Below are 21,500 nucleotides of genomic sequence, written 5' to 3'. Positions count from 1 at the left end.
CGAATCGAATCGGGATTAATCGACTCTGAACCTTGTGAATCGGAATCGAATCGATTCTTGAAATTTGAACAAATACCCAGCTCTATTTACAGAAGATTCAATTGAATCCTCCTATATATAATATTTGATGGAGACAGCAAATGATGAGAGGCTGAACAGAGTGAACCGACATTCAGTAGACATGGTTTTAAAGCCCCCACATGGCATCTACACATCTGCGGTCAACATATTCCTACGATGACTTGCTGCCGTTTGCACTTCCCCTCTCAGCATGTCTGTCGATTGTGCCAATAAAGCCTGGGGATAATAGGCGGGCCAGCCCATCAAACACACAGGCAGCTCCAGCAAGCTGATCAATAATGGATATATCAGCACAGGAGGAGCCAACATGACCTTCTACTGGGATGTCACCAAACACAATCACAAACAAACAATCATCTTTTGGATCCCATACTGCGGTTGCCACCAGCTCTCACATTATGGTTGGTAATATGTATGTATGTATGTATTTATGTTAGGACTGCCCTCGACCAAAGATTATCCTGGTCGACCAGAAATCGACCACAGCTCTGACCAATCGATTGGTCCAAACACACACACGTGCACACACACACACACACACACACACACACACACACACACACACACACACACACACATATAGGCCGGAGGCATTATGGATTCGGGTTGTCCGTCTGTCCGTCCGTCCGTCACATTTGCCTCAAACATCGACTTGGACTCAAGGATGAACTGATTAGATTTTGGTGGTCAAAGGTCAAAGTTCAAGGTCACTGTGACCTCACAAACGCCATTCCCAAGTTTGTTAACGTCTTATCTCAGGAACGCCTTGATGGAATTTCTTTGAATTTGCCTCAAACGTCCACTTGGACTCAAGGATGAACTGATTAGATTTTAGTGGTCAAAGGTCAAAGTTCAAGGTCACTGTGACCTCACGATCGTTCATGTCTTGCTCGTTAACGCAATATCTCAGGAACGCCTTCATGTAATTTCATCAAATTTGCCTCAAACGTCCACTTGGACTCAAGGATGAACTGATTACATTTTGATGGTCAAAAGTCAGGCTCACTGTGACCTCATAAATGCCATTTTCAAGCTCGGTAGCACCATATCCTTGATGGAATTTCTTCACATTTGGCTCAAACGTCAAAGTCTGGACGGACATGGATGTCGACTGCTCACTTGTTGGCGGAGGCATATATCCGCGGTGCGGTCGTTCTAGTTTACAACCTGGACCTGGACCTTATCTTCAGTTGGATTTATGTTTTACAAGTCACCTGCTAAGCCATTAACATCCTGTAAATAGCTTATTTTCTGCCACGCACCAGCTCATATCCTTATTATATCATAGAGACAATGAGAAAATGAACACTGTATTTAGCTCCTCAGTTTGTAATCCATATAACGTTAGTCCGGCTCAAATAAGTACCGGCGGCCGTCGAATTCAAATGCATCGTCCATATTCTCGAAAAAATAAATATCCACGATGTTTCCTCCACATGAAACATGGCAGCTTGATCCAGTGCAGCTGAACTCTCACCTCTCAGTTGATGTGAGACTCTCACAGGACTTGGTGACACAGTCAGTCCCCGGATGTGGAAACTACAGGACAGCAGAGTAAATAGAGTGGCTCACATTCATGCCACTATCATATAATAAGGATATGAGCCCCCCGCGTGACAGAAAATAAGCAATTTACATGTAAATGTCTGCTATGTAAGCAAGTGCCCTATGGCCTCTGTTTCAGGCTGTTGCGCGGGCCGTTGTTCTAGCTCTATAATGCTTTTATTTTCTGAAAATTCTGTTCAGGGTGTAAAACATAAATCCAGCTAGAAATAAGGTCCAGGTTGTAAAAAAAAAGGAAAGAAAATCCTTTAAGCTCGAGTGAAAGATGACCACAGGTCCCTGGTGAGATGGCCTGAGGGACCTACATGTAGCAGCAGGTCCCTGGTGAGATGGCCTGAGGGACCTACATGTAGCAGCAGGTCCCTGGTGAGATGGCCTGAGGGACCTACATGTAGCAGCAGGTCCCTGGTGACATGGCCTGAGGGACCTACATGTAGCAGCAGGTCCCTGGTGAGATGGCCTGAGGGACCTACATGTAGCAGCAGGTCCCTGGTGACACGGCCTGAGGGACCTACATGTAGCAATGGTAGCAGCAGGGACGTACGGGTATAGAATTTGTGAAATATACACTGGGCCAAGGTCATGTAGGGCTTTGTAGAATATGAAAGTGAGTGACCCTAAATAAACTTGACTGTGCTATTGCGGGACACGGCTACAGACCCTTTTAGAGTGGACGTCACAGGGTTAGTTACAGGACGTCACAGGGTTAGTTACAGGACGTCACAGGGTTAGTTACAGGACGTCACAGGGTTAGTTACAGGACGTCACAGGGTTACTTACAGGACATCACAGGGTTAGTTACAGGACGTCACAGGCTTAGTTACAGGACGTCACAGGGTTAGTTACAGGACGTCACAGGGTTAGTTACAGGACGTCACAGGGTCAGTTACAGGACGTCAGGGTTAGTTACAGGACGTCACAGGCTTAGTTACAGGACGTCACAGGGTTAGTTACAGGACGTCACAGGGTTACTTACAGGACGTCACAGGCTTAGTTACAGGACATCACAGCCAGGGTTATTTACAGGACGTCACAGGGTTAGTTACAGGACATCACAGGGTTAGTTACAGGACGTCACAGGGTTAGTTACAGGACGTCACACGGTTAGTTACAGGACATCACAGGGTTAGTTACAGGACGTCACAGGGTTAGTTACAGGACGTCACAGGGTTAGTTACAGGACATCACAGGGTCAGTTACAGGACGTCACAGGGTTAGTTACAGGACATCACAGGGTTAGTTACAGGACGTCACAGGGTTAGTTACAGGACGTCACACGGTTAGTTACAGGACATCACAGGGTTAGTTACAGGACGTCACACGGTTAGTTACAGGACATCACAGGGTTAGTTACAGGACGTCACAGGGTTAGTTACAGGACGTCACAGGGTTAGTTACAGGATGTCACAGGGTCAGTTACAGGACGTCACAGGGTTACTTACAGGACGTCACAGGGTTAGTTACAGGACGTCACAGGGTTAGTTACAGGACGTCACAGATTTAGTTACAGGACGTCACAGGGTTGTTACAGGACGTCACAGGGTTACTTACAGGACGTCACAGGGTTAGTTACAGGACGTCACAGGGTTAGTTACAGGACATCACAGATTTAGTTACAGGACGTCACAGGGTTAGTTACAGGACGTCACAGGGTTACTTACAGGACGTCACAGGGTTAGTTACAGGACGTCACAGGGTTAGTTACAGGACATCACAGATTTAGTTACAGGACGTCACAGGGTTAGTTACAGGACATCACAGATTTAGTTACAGGACGTCACAGGGTTAGTTGCATCGCGGTATCCAAAACTCAGAGGAACTCAAGCCGAAACGAGAGAGATCCCCGGAATACAGGAAAACTGTCATTTCCACTGCCATTGCTTCATGCATGCTGGCTTCCCCCGAGCACCAAGCTGGTCACAGCTTCTCACAAATGAAGAGATGGTTGCTATGGCAGAAAGACACTGGCATCAAACATGCTTTTCTATGGCAGCGCCGGATGAGAAAAACACAATTTCGTTGCATAATGTGGGAGTTCAATTTAATACAGAAACACAGAGACACTTTATAAGCGATCGTGTTCAAGCAGATACTAGATCAGTGATACTCAACTCGCGGGCCACATGGGGCCACGAGTGCCCCCTGTGTGGCCCGCGATTGAATTGCAAAAAACTTTTTTTTTTTCTTTTCTTTTTTTTCCTTTTTTTTACAGTGCACCTGAACGCAACATGCAAGATACCCGCTGAATTGTCATTCTGGCCAATACTCCACTTCTGCTATAGCATTTCAGTCTGGAATATGGAATATCTTTCAATAATCTATGATTTAGCTGCTAAATTGTCAAATACCGCCGTCTGCTCACTACCCAGGCACTTATGTATGTACTTAACCTAACTAACTATCCGGTGTGCGCAACATTGTCAGACTAAACTCCGGCTGACATCCCAAAAACCTACAATCCGCTACAGAAACATGTATATTGTTTGTTTATTAACTGGCACCTGGCCTTCTATCATTTCACCAAAGTGGCCCCCGGACACACATCAGGGTAGACCCAGGTGACACACAGCAGGGCTAGACCCAGGTGACACACAGCAGGGTTAGACCCAGGTGACACACAGCAGGGTTAGACCCAGGTGACACACAGCAGGGTTAGACCCAGGTGACACACAGCAGGGTTAGACCCAGGTGACACACAGCAGGGTTAGACCCAGGTGACACACAGCAGGGTTAGACCCAGGTGACACACAGCAGGGCTAGGCCCAGGTGACACACAGCAGGGTAGACCCAGGTGACACACAGCAGGGTTAGACCCAGGTGACACACAGCAGGGTTAGACCCAGGTGACACACAGCAGGGATAGGCCCAGGTGACACACAGCAGGGTTAGACTCAGGTGACACACAGCAGGGTTAGACCCAGGTGACACACAGCAGGGATAGGCCCAGGTGACACACAGCAGGGTTAGACCCAGGTGACACACAGCAGGGTTAGACCCAGGTGACACACAGCAGGGTTAGACCCAGGTGACACACAGCAGGGTTAGACCCAGGTGACACACAGCAGGGTTAGACCCAGGTGACACACAGCAGGGTTAGACCCAGGTGACACACAGCAGGGTTAGACCCAGGTGACACACAGCAGGGCTAGACCCAGGTGACACACAGCAGGGTTAGACCCAAGTGACACACAGCAGGGTTAGACTCAGGTGACACACAGCAGGGTTAGACCCAGGTGACACACAGCAGGGCTAGACCCAGGTGACACACAGCAGGGCTAGACCCAGGTGACACACAGCAGGGCTAGACCCAGGTGACACACAGCAGGGTTAGACCCAGGTGACACACAGCAGGGTTAGACCCAGGTGACACACATCAGGGTTAGACTCAGGTGACACACAGCAGGGTTAGACCCAGGTGACACACAGCAGGTTTAGACCCAGGTGACACACAGCAGGGTTAGACCCAGGTGACACACAGCAGGGCTAGACCCAGGTGACACACAGCAGGGTTAGACCCAGGTGACACACAGCAGGGTTAGACCCAGGTGACACACAGCAGGGTTAGACCCAGGTGACACACAGCAGGGCTAGGCCCAGGTGACACACAGCAGGGCTAGGCCCAGGTCACAGCAGGGGTAGGCCCAGGTGACACACAGCAGGGGTAGGCCCAGGTGACACACAGCAGGGTTAGACACAGGTGACACACAGCAGGGCTAGACTCAGGTGACACACAGCAGGGTTAGACCCAGGTGACACACAGCAGGGCTAGACCCAGGTGACACACAGCAGGGTTAGACCCAGGTGACACACAGCAGGGCTAGACCCAGGTGACACACAGCAGGGTTAGACCCAGGTGACACACAGCAGGGTTAGACCCAGGTGACACACAGCAGGGTTAGACCCAGGTGACACACAGCAGGGTTAGACCCAGGTGACACACAGCAGGGTTAGACCCAGGTGACACACAGCAGGGTTAGACCCAGGTGACACACAGCAGGGTTAGACCCAGGTGACACACAGCAGGGTTAGACCCAGGTGACACACAGCAGGGTTAGACTCAGGTGACACACAGCAGGGTTAGACCCAGGTGACACACAGCAGGGTTAGACCCAGGTGACACACAGCAGGGTTAGACCCAGGTGACACACAGCAGGGTTAGACCCAGGTGACACACAGCAGGGTTAGACCCAGGTGACACACAGCAGGGTTAGACCCAGGTGACACACAGCAGGGTTAGACCCAGGTGACACACAGCAGGGCTAGCAGGTGCTGGGATAATTATGATAGGCATATCTGTTCCCAGCCAGTCCCGCATTCATGCAGTTTATAGATTAGCAATGTAGCTCTAGCCTGGGTAAACCCATCCCCCACGTAAACCCATCCCCCACGTGACCTGCTCTCAGACCTGGTCTGAGAGCAGGTCACGTGGGGGATGGGTTTACCCAGGCTAATGTAGCTCTACTGCACCATGGTGAGGGAGATATTTTAATATTGTGAGTGACACACATTTCTGCTGTCTTAATTGATGAGAACAAGCCACTTTTTTATGTCATTATATTGATATTGATATAGAAGGTTTTTAACTTGACACCCTAAACATTCTGAATTGCCCCTAGCTTACTTCCTGTTGCAGTGTTTGCTAATGCAATAGCTCAGTGATGCGTGATTTCAAATCGCACATAGGTTACGCAAAAACCACGCCCTGTGCCCGCCTACGCAGCAGGCAAGCTCCCGGGATTGGCCAGGAGCAAGTCTTTTGTCTTCTTTTGACAGCTGGAATCTCCCACACCACAAATGGCTGGGCACGCAGCCCTGCGATTTCATGAACCAACTGAATTGCTCTTGATAGCGGACATTGAAATGAAAACGTAACACAAGCTTTTAACACACAATCGATTTTTAAACATTTATTTCAAAACATCATTGTAAAATTCAGGCCTTTAGCCAAAGCAAGACTATAAAAAATATCAAATTAAAAATACAATAGGCTACAGCACATAGGCCTAGCTTCTCCCCCCCCCCCCCCCCCTTCCCAGTCCAGCTGTTTGTTCCAGGCCAGTGAAGTCCCAACAATCTACAAAAACATGCAATAATATAAAATCATAGCTAAAAAGTTGAATCATACACAATAAATAAAACCAAACGTAAAGGGTTAAGCCCAATTTATGCTTCGTCTGCCGACACTTTTGAAACGGTCGCCGACAGAAATGAGGACTTGAGTCGACACTTACGACAGGGTAAGTGCCCTGTCGTAAGTGTAAGTGTCGGCGAGCAGCAGCGTCTGCTACCTGGTGAGTCTAGTGTCGCTGACTACGTCACGATGTGTCGCGCAAGTCTGATTGGCTATATAGACGGCACACGCTTGATTTCCTTGTTTTTGTTTTCACTGATTGAAATGAATGAACGTGTCCCCGCTATTTCTATCAGCCTGTCCTTGATGTATGACTTCGTGAAAATCACAAAGAACATTGTGCATTTCCCAGAGCGAGAGGAGGTGAGTTGTGTGTCATTTATATGCGGCTGCAGTCAAGTACGTTACATCTTGCCTCCGAGGTGATTTCACTGTGCATTCCATTCCCTCTCTTGCCGTGGCTGTCTGCAGCACTATAGCGTTCGAGTGTCACGTGACCGTTGAACAGAGGCGAACATTCACTGAAGTACAAATGCAACACCATGAGCGACACTTTATTTTTCGTCTGCTACCATGTGCTGAGCGACACTTTCTAATAAGTATAAATTAAGCTTTAGCCTTCCCAATGGCCAAGGGCAGCATCTGTTATTCTGGCCTCATAATAAGCACTGAGGCGGGTGGTCAGAAAGTCAAATAACATTAAAATACATATGTATGCTTTGGTGCGATGTAGGATTTTGTCTTTCAATGTCCTTATTGCAGCCTCGCTGCAGCTGTTGCTTCTCACAGGAATGGTGTCCCTGTAACAGAGAGCCCAACATGAGCATGAGCGCCTGGCCAATCCCGGCGCTTGACTGCTGCGTAGGCGGGCACAGGGCGTGGTTTTTACATAACCTATGTGCGATTCGAAATCACGCCAGTCAGTGATACCCAAAGTGTGCCCCACTGGTGGGCTGTGGAGGTACTGCAGGTGGGCCGCCAGGAGCATAAATAAATACACACACACACACACACACACATACACATACACACACACACACACACACACACACACACACACACACACACACACACACACACACACACACACACACACACATATTGAAATACATCAGATCAGAGTTGTGATTAACTGGTCCAGTGGCCCCGGAAGATTTTCACATTTCAAAGTGGGCCTCCGGCATTCTTAAGTTTGGGAACCCCTGCAATAGCTGACAGGAAATAAGCTAGGTTTCAAACGGTTCCCTAGCAACACAATTCCGTGAAAACCGGTTATAGAAAAAAAAAAATCCGATGAGCATCATTATTGATTTCACCATAATCGCCCAGAGGCCCAGGGAGTGTTTGGACCATCAGGCTAGAATCAGACTGCATGGGATCTGTATGATCTTCCCTCTGCTATAACAAAGATGGCAGCCGGGGCTGTTCTTGGTTCTTTAATGATCTGTGAGAGTCTTAATATATGACCCCTGACCTCTCATTTTCACCGCAGCTTACCTAAACAACAAACGCTGCAGCAGTCGGTGTGTTGTTAAACTCTGCGTTCAGAATGCTGCCAGTTCCCCTTTTCCCCTGGCCATCTGAAATGTTTTCTCCGTCCGCGCTAGTTCCCGCGTCCAATTTAATTTGTAGAATCCTAGATCCATTCCTGTTTGGCCTCAGGCGGAGTGTCTCAGCTGAACAGACAGCCATAGTGGAGCGAGAGAAGGATACGGCGAGAGAGAGAGAGAGAACAGGTTAAGGGCTATAATGTGCAAAGGGAGATGAGATGAGAAGATTGCCAGAGAGAGAAATCGAAAGAGGCAGAGGAGTCACGGCACGGAGGGAGAGACGGAGGGAGAGACGGAGGGAGAGACGGAGGGAGAGACGGAGGGAGAGATGGAGGGAGAGACGGAGGGAGAGACGGAGGGAGAGACGGAGGGAGAGACGGAGGGAGAGACGGAGGGAGAGATGGAGGGAGAGACGGAGGGAGAGAGCTGGGAAGTGTGGAAGAAATGAATTTCCGCCGGAGGGCTCGAGTGTGAAGTGGCATCTGTTGCCCGGCGCTTTCAAGGCCAAGTTGATTGGCGGAGGTTGGCTCAGGAAAACATGTGCACAGATTCACAGGTTGACTTGTCAGTGCGTGCATGTGTGTATGTGACAGCACTGTGCATGTGTGCGTGTGTGTATGTGTGCATGTGTGTATGTGTGTATGTGACAGCACTGTGCATGTGTGTATGTGTGCATGTGTGTATGTGACAGCACTGTGCATGTGTGTATGTGTGTATATGACAGCGTGCATGTGTGTATGTGACAGCGTGCATGTGTGTATGTGATAGCGTGCATGTGTGCATGTGTGTATGTGTGTATGTGACAGCGTGCATGGGTGTATGTGACGGCGTGTATGTGTGCATGTGTGTATGTGTGTATGTGACAGCATGCATGTGTGTATGTGACAGCATGAATCTGTGTATGTGTGCATGTGTGTATGTGTGTATGTGACAGCGTGCATGTGTGTATGTGACGGCGTGCATGTGTGTATGTGTGCATGTGTGTATGTGTGTATGTGACAGCGTGCATGTGTGTATGTGACAGCACTGTGCATGTGTGTATGTGACAGCACTGTGCATGTGTGTATGTGACAGCACTGTGCATGTGTGAATGTGACAGCGTGCATGTGTGTATGTGACAGCACTGTGCATGTGTGTATGTGATAGCACTGTGCATGTGTGTATGTGACAGCACTGTGCATGTGTGTATGTGACAGCGTGCATGTGTGTATGTGACAGCACTGTGCATGTGTGTATGTGACAGCACTGTGCATGTGTGTATGTGACAGCACTGTGCATGTGTGTATGTGACAGCACTGTGCATGTGTGAATGTGACAGCGTGCATGTGTGTATGTGACAGCACTGTGCATGTGTGAATGTGACAGCACTGTGCATGTGTGTATGTGACAGCGTGCATGTGTGTATGTGACAGCACTGTGCATGTGTGTATGTGACAGCACTGTGCATGTGTGTATGTGGCAGCACTGTGCATGTGTGTATGTGACAGCGTGCATGTGTGTATGTGACAGCACTGTGCATGTGTGTATGTGACAGCACTGTGCATGTGTATATGTGACAGCACTGTGCATGTGTGTATGTGACAGCACTGCATGTGTGTATGTGACAGCACTGTGCATGTGTGTATGTGACAGCACTGTGCATGTGTGTATGTGACAGCGTGCATGTGTGTATGTGACAGCGTGCATGTGTGTATGTGACAGCACTGTGCATGTGTGTATGTGACAGCACTGTGCATGTGTGTATGTGACAGCACTGTGCATGTGTGAATGTGACAGCACTGTGCATGTGTGTATGTGACAGCGTGCATGTGTGTATGTGACAGCACTGTGCATGTGTGTATGTGACAGCACTGTGCATGTGTGTATGTGTATGTGGCAGCACTGTGCATGTGTGTATGTGACAGCACTGTGCATGTGTGTATGTGACAGCACTGTGCATGTGTGAATGTGACAGCGTGCATGTGTGTATGTGACAGCGTGCATGTGTGTATGTGACAGCACTGTGCATGTGTGTATGTGACAGCACTGTGCATGTGTGTATGTGACAGCGTGCATGTGTGAATGTGACAGCACTGTGCATGTGTGTATGTGACAGCACTGTGCATGTGTGAATGTGACAGCGTGCATGTGTGTATGTGACAGCACTGTGCATGTGTGTATGTGACAGCACTGTGCATGTGTGTATGTGACAGCACTTGAGTGGGCTGTCTGGATCCCTGCAGGCGTCGGGCAGAATGCAGATTGTCCTTTGCTCTCCAGAAACAATAGTCAACAAAGAGAGTGCCAACCATCTTTTTTGCAGCGCTCACTTCGGCTTTGCAGATGGATGTTTAATGACTATTAGAGAGCCAAAGTGAACGTCACTTCCTGCTTCGGCACTGTACCACAGATTTTCATCCGCCATTTATTTCCCCGTAGACATTTTGTAAAATGCTTACAAAAAGAGTTTTACTGGGTTCAAACCAAACGGTACAGATATATTTAGAAACAGGAGAGATCGCATAACATTTCACTCGGACCAAAACGTTAAAAAAAAAAAATGCGGGTTTGAGGAAAATATTTTTTCAATGTTGTTTTTTTTAAGTTTTGGTCCGAGTGAGTGAAATGTTCTATGGTCTCTCCCGATTATAGCGTCAGCTGAACCCAGCGCCATGCTAACTACCGGGTTAGCCTACAAAAACATGTCATCCCTGTGGTACACTATCACAGACATTTTTTAAATCAAGCGTATGCAAAACCGGGGATATTATTCACCCCAGTTTTCCCACTTCTTTGACATGTGCGTCCAGCCTTTGCCTATGTGACAGAAACATCTCCAGATCGAAGCGCCGTGCTTTTCTAGATCCAGTAATGAGGCAGAATATCTTGTCTCATCGCCGTCCTCCTCCGTTCGGAGGGGCACGTTCCTGACCATCAAAATCATCCCTGATGTCCTCCTCAGCTCCTTTACAAGAGCCACAAAGACAACTATAGCAAGACACCACTGCACTCTCTCCCCTCATCTCCCCTCTTGAGCAAGCTCATTCATCTAAAACACGACAAGGCCCTATTTAGTATTTATTAGACACAGAATGTTGATTTCTCATCTCTCCAAACCTGAACTTTAAATCTAGATGTCAGATCTTCTCAGTACCACACAAGCCAATTAAGCAAGAAGGCACCCCACCGGGCGAGCGCAGGCCCGTCCAAATTGCCCGGTGAAACGTTAGATTGATGTGATCGAATTTTGGGTCCACCATTAAATGTAAGAAGGTCCATTTTTGCCGCAGTTTATTAGCTGTGTTTGTAAAAGAGTCGGTAGGATTTTCAACACACACATTTCCTGGAACGAGTGTGTAAATGAAGTGTTTTTGTGTGTTTTTGTTTTGGGCTAACTGCCTACGACTGCTTTTTGGATGAGGATGAGGGTCTTTGTTGTTTGTTAGCTGAATTAACGAGCTCGGCTGAACCCCGAGGTGTCCTATTTTGCATCGCCTCTGACAGAGCTGCTGGCTTTTAATCTGGCTTCCTATAGCAGCTCCTATAGCCTCCTCTAGTCTCTATAGCCTCCTATAGCCTCCTCTAGTCTCCTCTAGTCTCTATAGCCTCCTATAGCCTCCTCTAGTCTCCTCTAGTCTCTATAGCCTCCTCTAGTCTCCTCTAGTCTCTATAGCCTCCTCTAGTCTCCTCTAGTCTCTATAGCCTCCTCTAGTCTTTCCCAGGCTTCCTATAGCAGCTCCTATAGCCTCCTCTAGTCTTTCCCAGGCTTCCTATAGCAGCTCCTATAGCCTCCTCTAGTCTCCTCTAGTCTCCTCTAGTCTCTATAGCCTCCTCTAGTCTTTCCCAGGCTTCCTATAGCAGCTCCTATAGCCTCCTCTAGTCTCCTCTAGTCTCCTCTAGTCTCTATAGCCTCCTCTAGTCTTTCCCGGGCTTCCTATAGCAGCTCCTATAGCCTCCTCTAGTCTCCTCTAGTCTCTATAGCCTCCTCTAGTCTTTCCCAGGCTTCCTATAGCAGCTCCTATAGCCTCCTCTAGTCTTTCCCAGGCTTCCTATAGCAGCTCCTATAGCCTCCTCTAGTCTTTCCCAGGCTTCCTATAGCAGCTCCTATAGCCTCCTCTAGTCTCCTCTAGTCTCCTCTAGTCTCTATAGCCTCCTCTAGTCTTTCCCAGGCTTCCTATAGCAGCTCCTATAGCCTCCTCTAGTCTCCTCTAGTCTCCTCTAGTCTCTATAGCCTCCTCTAGTCTTTCCCAGGCTTCCTATTAGGGCTGTGCCGATTCACTTATCTCCCGATTCGATACTATCACGATACTTTGGTGCCGATTCGATATATATTGCGATTCACGATTATTGCGATTCTACGATTATTGCGATTCGATATTACGATTTATTGCGATTTTTGTTTATTTTTTTCTTTTCTTTTTTCAGTTTGTTTGCTTTTTTACACTAGATTAGAACATGGGAAAAGTTGAATCATACACTAGAGACTGTATATTATATATCATGAGTAGGGCTGGGCGATATAGTTAAAAACAGGGGCGGACTGGGATCATAATTCAGGCCGGGCATTAGATACCAAGCAGGCCAGGCCGATATGGGCCAACGCGCGTGAAATTTGGGCTGTTTGAAGCCAGATTTGGGCCGTTTGAAGTCCAATTTTACAATGAGATGCACCCACTTTAACCCTGAAGTGTAATTATTACTTCAGACTAACTAATAAAGTAATAAAACCACTAGTAAACCAGTAGGCGGCGCCTAGCCTGCTGTTCAGTGAGTGGCCTGACTGCAAGCACCAAAAAAAAAAAAAAAAAAAAATTTTTTTTTTTTTTTTTTTTTTTTAATTTGCGATTATCGATTCTGGAATAAAAGATCGATCCAAAAAATCGTGACATTAAAAATCGCGATACTTAGGTGAATCGATTTTTTCTCCCACCCCTACTTCCTATAGCAGCTCCTATAGCCTCCTCTAGTCTCCTCTAGTCTCTATAGCCTCCTCTAGTCTTTCCCAGGCTTCCTATAGCAGCTCCTATAGCCTCCTCTAGTCTTTCCCAGGCTTCCTATAGCAGCTCCTATAGCCTCCTCTAGTCTCCTCTAGTCTCTATAGCCTCCTCTAGTCTTTCCCAGGCTTCCTATAGCAGCTCCTATAGCCTCCTCTAGTCTCCTCTAGTCTCCTCTAGTCTCTATAGCCTCCTCTAGTCTTTCCCAGGCTTCCTATAGCAGCTCCTATAGCCTCCTCTAGTCTCCTCTAGTCTCCTCTAGTCTCTATAGCCTCCTCTAGTCTTTCCCAGGCTTCCTATAGCAGCTCCTATAGCCTCCTCTAGTCTTTCCCAGGCTTCCTATAGCAGCTCCTATAGCCTCCTCTAGTCTTTCCCAGGCTTCCTATAGCAGCTCCTATAGCCTCCTCTAGTCTCCTCTAGTCTCCTCTAGTCTCTATAGCCTCCTCTAGTCTTTCCCAGGCTTCCTATAGCAGCTCCTATAGCCTCCTCTAGTCTTTCCCAGGCTTCCTATAGCAGCTCCTATAGCCTCCTCTAGTCTCCTCTAGTCTCCTCTAGTCTCTATAGCCTCCTCTAGTCTTTCCCAGGCTTCCTATAGCAGCTCCTATAGCCTCCTCTAGTCTTTCCCAGGCTTCCTATAGCAGCTCCTATAGCCTCCTCTAGTCTCCTCTAGTCTCCTCTAGTCTCTATAGCCTCCTCTAGTCTTTCCCAGGCTTCCTATAGCAGCTCCTATAGCCTCCTCTAGTCTTTCCCAGGCTTCCTATAGCAGCTCCTATAGCCTCCTCTAGTCTTTCCCAGGCTTCCTATAGCAGCTCCTATAGCCTCCTCTAGTCTCCTCTAGTCTCCTCTAGTCTCTATAGCCTCCTCTAGTCTTTCCCAGGCTTCCTATAGCAGCTCCTATAGCCTCCTCTAGTCTTTCCCAGGCTTCCTATAGCAGCTCCTATAGCCTCCTCTAGTCTTTCCCAGGCTTCCTATAGCAGCTCCTATAGCCTCCTCTAGTCTCCTCTAGTCTCTATAGCCTCCTCTAGTCTTTCCCAGGCTTCCTATAGCAGCTCCTATAGCCTCCTCTAGTCTTTCCCAGGCAGCTCAGGGAGCAAATGTTCGGCCGCACCCTTTTAAGCTGAATTATATTTAAGCCCCTCAATATTTTTGTCTTGTTTTTAAGCAGCACAGCCTTCTTTTAATTGATTCAGATGAAGCTGACTGTGAATGCACACCCCCCCCCCCCTTCCCCACACCTTCCTAGCTATAACTGAGCTCCCCCCCACCTCCGTGTTCTGTCCTGGAGTTGACACCACTTCTCCTTTGTCAGCGTAGATGATCTTTGTGTCTTGACTGATGTTTTCATCAAAGCGGCCCATTTCTAATAAAATCGATACGGCAATATATCGTGATATTTTTTCCCGCAATACTGTATCGATATCTCAGAAAAATATCGTGATATATCGCCATATTGATTTTTTGCAACAGCTGTCTGTTCAGTGACACAATAAGAATACTTTTTAGGGTTAGGGTTAGTTATCAATATAAAGTGATAACTTTATATTTGACTTGCACGTCAAAGACTTGAGACTTGAATTGGGCTTTAGCTGAAAGACTTGAGACTTGAATTGGACTCTAGCTGAAAGACTTGAGACTTGAATTGGACTCTAGCTCAAATACCTGAGACTTGACTTGGACTCTAGCTCAAAGACTTGAAACTTGACTTGGACTCTAGCTCAAAGACTTGAGACTTGACTTGGACTCTAGCTCAAAGACTTGAGACTTGACTTGGACTCTAACTCAAAGACTTGAGACTTGACTTGGACTCTAGCTCAAAGACTTGAGACTTGACTTGGACTCTAGCTCAAAGACTTGAGACTTGACTTGGACTCTAGCTCAAAGACTTGAGACTTGACTTGGACTCTAGCTCAAACTTGAAACTTGAATTGGACTCTAGCTCAAAGACTTGAGACTTGACTTGGACTCGAGCTCAAAGACTTGAAACTTGACTTGGACTCTAGCTCAAAGACTTGAGACTTGACTTGGACTCTAGCTCAAATACTTGAGACTTGACTTGGACTCTAGCTCAAACTTGAAACTTGAATTGGACTCTAGCTCAAAGACTTGAGACTTGACTTGGACTTGAGCTCAAAGACTTGAAACTTGACTTGGACTCTAGCTCAAAGACTTGAGACTTGACTTGGACTCTAGCTCAAAGACTTGATATTGACTTGGACTCTAGCTCAAAGACTTGAGACTTGAATTGGACTCTAGCTCAAAGACTTGAAACTTGAATTGGACTCTAGCTCAAAGACTTGGAACTTGACTTGGACTCTAGCTCAAAGACTTGAGACTTGAATTGGACTCTAGCTCAAAGACTTGAAACTTGACTTGGACTCTAGCTCAAAGACTTGAGACTTGAATTGGACTCTAGCTCAAAGACTTGAAACTTGAATTGGACTCTAGCTCAAAGACTTGAAACTTGACTTGGACTCTAGCTCAAAGACTTGAGACTTGAATTGGACTCTAGCTCAAAGACTTGAAACTTGACTTGGACTCTAGCTCAAAGACTTGAGACTTGACTTGGACTCTAGCTCAAAGACTTGAGACTTGAATTGGACTCTAGCTCAAAGACTTGAAACTTGAATTGGACTCTAGCTCAAAGACTTGAGACTTGACTTGGGCTTTAGCTCAAACACTTGAGACTTGACTTGGACTCTAGCTTAAAAACTTAAGACTTGAATTTGGACTCTAGCTCAAAGACTTGAGACTTGCAAGAAATGGTAAATGGTAAATGGCCTGCATTTATATAGCGCTTTTATCCAAAGCGCTTTACAATCAGTAGGTAGTCTACATTCACCCATTCATACACCGATGGCGGCAGGCTGCCACGCAGGGTGCCTACACACCATCGGGAGCAAGGAGGGTTAAGTGTCTTGCCCAAGGACACAACGGCGGCAGCTGGGAGGGAGCGGGGATCGAACCACCAACCCTTGCGTCATTGGCCGACCCGCTCTGCCTCCTGAGCTAAAGCCGCCCCCGAAATGACTCGTGAGCATCTCTGCGGTGCGGTAATTTCAAATGTGACGACGAATCTTCAAATCTTCAGATGATCTGAAGATTTGAAATGTTAGAAAGAAGCATCAAACTCACTTGTTCCTTCTCTCTCTCTCTGTCTGTCTCTCTTTGTCTGTCTCTCTCTGTCTCTCTCTCTCGCTCTCTCTGTTTCCTTGTTGTGTGTGCGCACATCCACAGGGCAGCAGATTGTGAAGGTGGACAACCAGTTCAAGATCATGTGTGTGGCGTCCCATCCCAGCGACAGAGAGGTGTTCCTGTGTGGAGGATACAGTCCAGTGGTCAAGGCCTGGGACTCTCGCATCTGCAAGGTCAAACTGATTCACCTCCTCACTGCTCATCTATCATTTCATTGACTTTGCTCATAGGTTCATCCATAACTCACTGAGAATTATAACCGTTATTTATCTCGTTTTTTCTTCAGCACCTCCCTGCTACACTATTCGGGTTTCCATGCACCTGTTTTTATACGAAATTTCAATTCGCGCATACAAAAAACTGAGCGGAAACGCTGCCTAATTTACAAAAACCTCCAAATATCGCAAAAAAGTTTTCACGCTTGAGGGAGGCGGAAAAGTCGGGTGTATCGATAAAAGGAAAATGCGAAACGTGCGGTGGAAACAGATTAAGCGATATTGCGTTGTCTCTCCATTCAAAAACCAGGCAGTTTGCCTTGATCACTGCAAAACATGACATGCTGTGTAGCCTCCACACAATAGGGCTACACATGGTAAATCATGGTAAATACGCAGCACAATACCCACCGTGGTAAACAGAAGAAGACTGGGATATTAACTTTAAGGCGACTCACTATTAGAATTGAATGAGATTGTATTCACTTACTATCTGCTCCGTGGATTATAACGTTATGCTTGCCGAGTCGCACCTGGTAATCCAGAAATGGCGTTATGGTACCTTTGTCTACTTGTAGATCATCAAGAAACTTTAAATGAGTAACATTAGATGTGTTTAACAGAGCTGTATATCGGGTCTGATCAGCAGCTCAGACAGCCTCAAACACCAGGTGATTGACAGCTCTATAATTCGCAAAATAGCAGTGGATGGAAACACGCATTATTTCGCATTTTCTTTTGCTGACTTTCTGAAAATTTAATTAAAAGTTGCGATACATTTGGATGGAAACCCAGTCACTGTTACACACTGCTACACACTGTTACACACAGCCACACCAGTAGAACCAGTCTTCTGTGTTTTTTGGCTGTGCACAATGACACATCCATGCTATTTTATTGAAAGGATAATGTTGTTGAGGAGCAACACTACAATTTACCACTAATTGCCCAAAGCGCATTTTCAATTAATTTGAGGCTCATAAATTGATCCTGGAGCCCGAATATATGAAGCTATTAAACTTGATAGACTGCTTTATATGATCATCCTATTCACTACCTTGGAATCGGAATGCTCGCTTACAACCCCCCCCCCCCCCCCCAGGGGGGTTTAGCTTCTTCAACACAGCAGGAGGTTTAGCTTCTTCAACACAGCAGGGGGTTTAGCTTCTTCAACCCCCCCCAGGGGGTTTAGCTTCTTCAACGCAGCAGGGGGTTTAGCTTCTTCAACCCCCCCAGGGGGTTTAGCTTCTTCAACACAGCAGGGGGTTTAGCTTCTTCAACACAGCAGGGGGTTTAGCTTCTTCAACACAGCAGGAGGTTTAGCTTCTTCAAACCCCCCCCCCCCCCCCACGGGGTTTAGCTTCTTCAACACAGCAGGGGGTTTAGCTTCTTCAACACAGCAGGAGGTTTAGCTTCTTCAACACAGCAGGGGGTTTAGCTTCTTCAACACAGCAGGGGGTTTAGCTTCTTCAACCCCCCCCCAGGGGGTTTAGCTTCTTCAACACAGCAGGGGGTTTAGCTTCTTCAACCCCCCCCAGGGGGTTTAGCTTCTTCAACGCAGCAGGGAGTTTAGCTTCTTCAACCCCCCCCAGGGGGTTTAGCTTCTTCAACACAGCAGGGGGTTTAGCTTCTTCAACACAGCAGGGGGTTTAGCTTCTTCAACACAGCAGGAGGTTTAGCTTCTTCAACCCCCCCCCCCCCCCCCCCCCCCCCCACGGGGTTTAGCTTCTTCAACACAGCAGGGGGTTTAGCTTCTTCAACACAGCAGGAGGTTTAGCTTCTTCAACACAGCAGGGGGTTTAGCTTCTTCAACACAGCAGGGGGTTTAGCTTCTTCAACACAGCAGGAGGTTTAGCTTCTTCAACCCCCCCCCCCCCCCCCACGGGGTTTAGCTTCTTCAACACAGCAGGGGGTTTAGCTTCTTCAACACAGCAGGAGGTTTAGCTTCTTCAACACAGCAGGGGGTTTAGCTTCTTCAACACAGCAGGGGGTTTAGCTTCTTCAACACAGCAGGAGGTTTAGCTTCTTCAACACAGCAGGGGGTTTAGCTTCTTCAACACAGCAGGAGGTTTAGCTTCTTCAACCCCCCCCCCAGGGGGGTTTAGCTTCTTCAACACAGCAGGGATTGCTTCTGCCAGTAGGTGTCAATGTGGGTTTGCGAGAGCACAACCTACTAGACTTCAGCAAATAGGCTGTTAATGGCATCCTGGCTGCCTGTCATTCTGAGCCCTGGACTGTGTGCTTCTGGCTCCGGGGTGAAATGACCACAGCTGATAAAAGGGACTGAGAGCAGCTCAGCCGCCCCTCAAGTCCAACATCAAACCATTAGTGCCACGATACGGAGCTTCTGAGTCCAATTTTACAATGAGATGCACCCACTTTAACCCTGAGGTGTAATTATTACTTCAGACTAACTACGTCTGTACGTTTTTTTTCTTTTCAATATTTTCTTTTAAATGTTTTATGAAACAATACACAAGACAAGACAGACAGACTCAGACACAGGGAAAGGAAAAAACATACATACATCATTGACATTTAACATTGCAATGTGGTGCTACCAGCTGCTCAAGGTGCTTATGTACTGTATGTAATAGATAAAGTGCTTGGGATCTCACGCAAGGGGTCCACAAGACACCAGCCGGGCAAGCGAACCATCACCCCCAACCTCAGTCACCCGTCATTCTTAACCTCATCGAAGTAGGCCAGAAACGCTTCCCAGATAGTTGAGAACCTCCCAAGCGAGTTGGTTCTCAGGGACCTGAGTCTCTGCATCTGTATAACAGAAATCATGTCCATCAGCCATACCCGAAAAGAGGGTGGAGAGGAGGACTTCCACTCCTTCAGAATGAGTCTCTTGGCAACAGTGGTCCCCAGTGTCAGAGACTGTTGCACAGCTGTAGAGAAGTTCAAAGAGGACTCCAAACAGCCAAAGATGGCGAGTTCTGCCTCCGGCTGAAGGGTTGTGTTGTAGGCCCTAGAGCAGGGCTCTTCAATTGGCGGCCCGCCAGCTCCCCCTGTGTGGCCCGCGCTGGAATTGCATTTTTTTTTTCTTTTTACATTGCACCTGAACGCAACATGCAAGATACCTGCTGAATAAGTGTCCAAATGTTCATGTCATTCTGGCCAATACTCCACTTCTGTTATAGCATTTCAGTCTGGAATATGGAATATCTTTCAATAATCTTTATGACTAAAAGGCTAAAAGTAATCTCATGTGTAAGAAATTACTGTTCTACATTGAAGTAAAAATGTAAATAATGAACTCGGTTTTGGTTGGTTTGGTTTTATTTAGCTGCAAGAGGGCCTTTTTGTTCTTGTGTGACCCTCAACACAGGCTTTGAGAATCCCCGGCCACTTACTGATACTTATGCTTAAATTAACCCACTCATATTCTCGTTTATTTCAAGAAAAACATTCTGGGCTAGTGGAAATTCTAATTGGCTGGTAACTTTGAAATCTAGCAGCCATATTGGCAGGTGGTCAAAAAAGTGAATTTCAAGCCCTGCAGGGAGAGCAGGTGGTAAAGGTGACATAGGAGTGAGAAAAGGATCAAATATTGGTGGTTAAGACTGAATAATGACATCACAACTGTTCATTTAAAATGAGTTATTCCTCTAAACCTGCCTTCAAATGCTCCACATTTTTCGCGCCGCCGCCGTTTGGCCCCCAGCACTCGGCCCTGAGCAAAATGTGGCCCTTGGTGAAAAGCAATTGAAGACCCCTGCCCTAGAGCACCAATCAAATATTTTAGCCCAGACTCCCGTTAACGAAGGGCAGAACCAGAAAGCATGAGATAGCGTGCCCTCTGACACCTGTCACACAGTGGCGAGACATTGTGTAATCTTGTGTAATGTATGCTTCGAGTAGTGAAGACGCTGAGCGACTTTAAAATGAATCTATCGGTGCAGTTAATCAGTCCATCCCTGCCCCATGAACAATCTTTCCACAAAGTTGTGTGCAAATTGAGTTATAACTTTTGGAGATATCCTGATAACAGACAAACAGACGGAAGCGACAGAACAGAACAGAACAGATGGAATGGGACGAAAACATAACGCCTGTCCAACTCGGTTGGCAGAGGTAAATATGGTGACTAAATACTAGGTAGCAGCAACAATGTTGGAGGCATCATGCCCAAATAACTGTCACTGGATTCTGCACGTAGGTAAAGATGTGCATGCTGCTGCCTCTTTAAGAGACAGCTGGGCAAGTGACTGAGTATTATTATTATTATTTTATTATTATTATTTTTTACTTTTTCAGAACATAAAGAAAACAAAACAAGAACAGGAAAAAAGAAAAGAAAAAACATATATACATACATTCAACATTACAATGCTACAAAATGGTGCTACCAGTCATAGAAAATGTGCTTACAAAACGATAAAAAAATTAAATATATATATACTGTGCAAAGGATCCAAAAGAAACTCAATTACCGCTTTTAGCCTGATCGAAATAGGTCAGGAACGGGTCCCAAATAACAAAGAATTTCCTTAAAGAATTTGTCCTCTGGAACCTGAGTCTCTCCATACGTATAACTGAGATCATGTCTGTCAGCCACAGCTGAAAAGAAGGTGGAGAGGAGGACTTCCATTCCTTCAAAATTAGTTTCTTGGCAACTGTCATTCCCTGTGTCAGAGATTGCTGCACGGCTGTTGGGAGGAGCAAAGAGGACTCCGAGCAGCCGAAGATGGCGAGTTCCGCCTCCAGTTGGAGGGCTACCCTGTAGGCCTTAGAGTACCAGTCAAATATTTTGGCCCAGAATCCTGATAGTGAAGGGCAAAACCAA

General features: G+C 46.9%; 1 protein-coding gene across 1 annotated transcript in view; it reads left to right on the top strand.

Annotated features, from left to right (window-relative positions):
* Nucleotides 1–21,500, top strand: part of wdr25 (WD repeat domain 25) — a gene marked incomplete at both ends in the record, with an annotated part of 62,429 nt that overhangs the window by 24,963 nt on the left and 15,966 nt on the right. Inside the window, one exon of the mRNA XM_083634306.1 lies at nt 16,533–16,663. Within this exon, the coding sequence (XP_083490432.1) occupies nt 16,533–16,663 (131 nt within the window). The remainder of the gene's footprint in view (nt 1–16,532; nt 16,664–21,500) is intronic.

This window comes from Poromitra crassiceps (assembly GCF_964638095.1).
Source record: "Poromitra crassiceps genome assembly, chromosome: 3".
Lineage (NCBI taxonomy): Eukaryota > Metazoa > Chordata > Actinopteri > Beryciformes > Melamphaidae > Poromitra > Poromitra crassiceps.
Note: the sequence above shows the minus strand (reverse complement) of the source record. Positions and strands in the feature narration are given on the sequence as shown.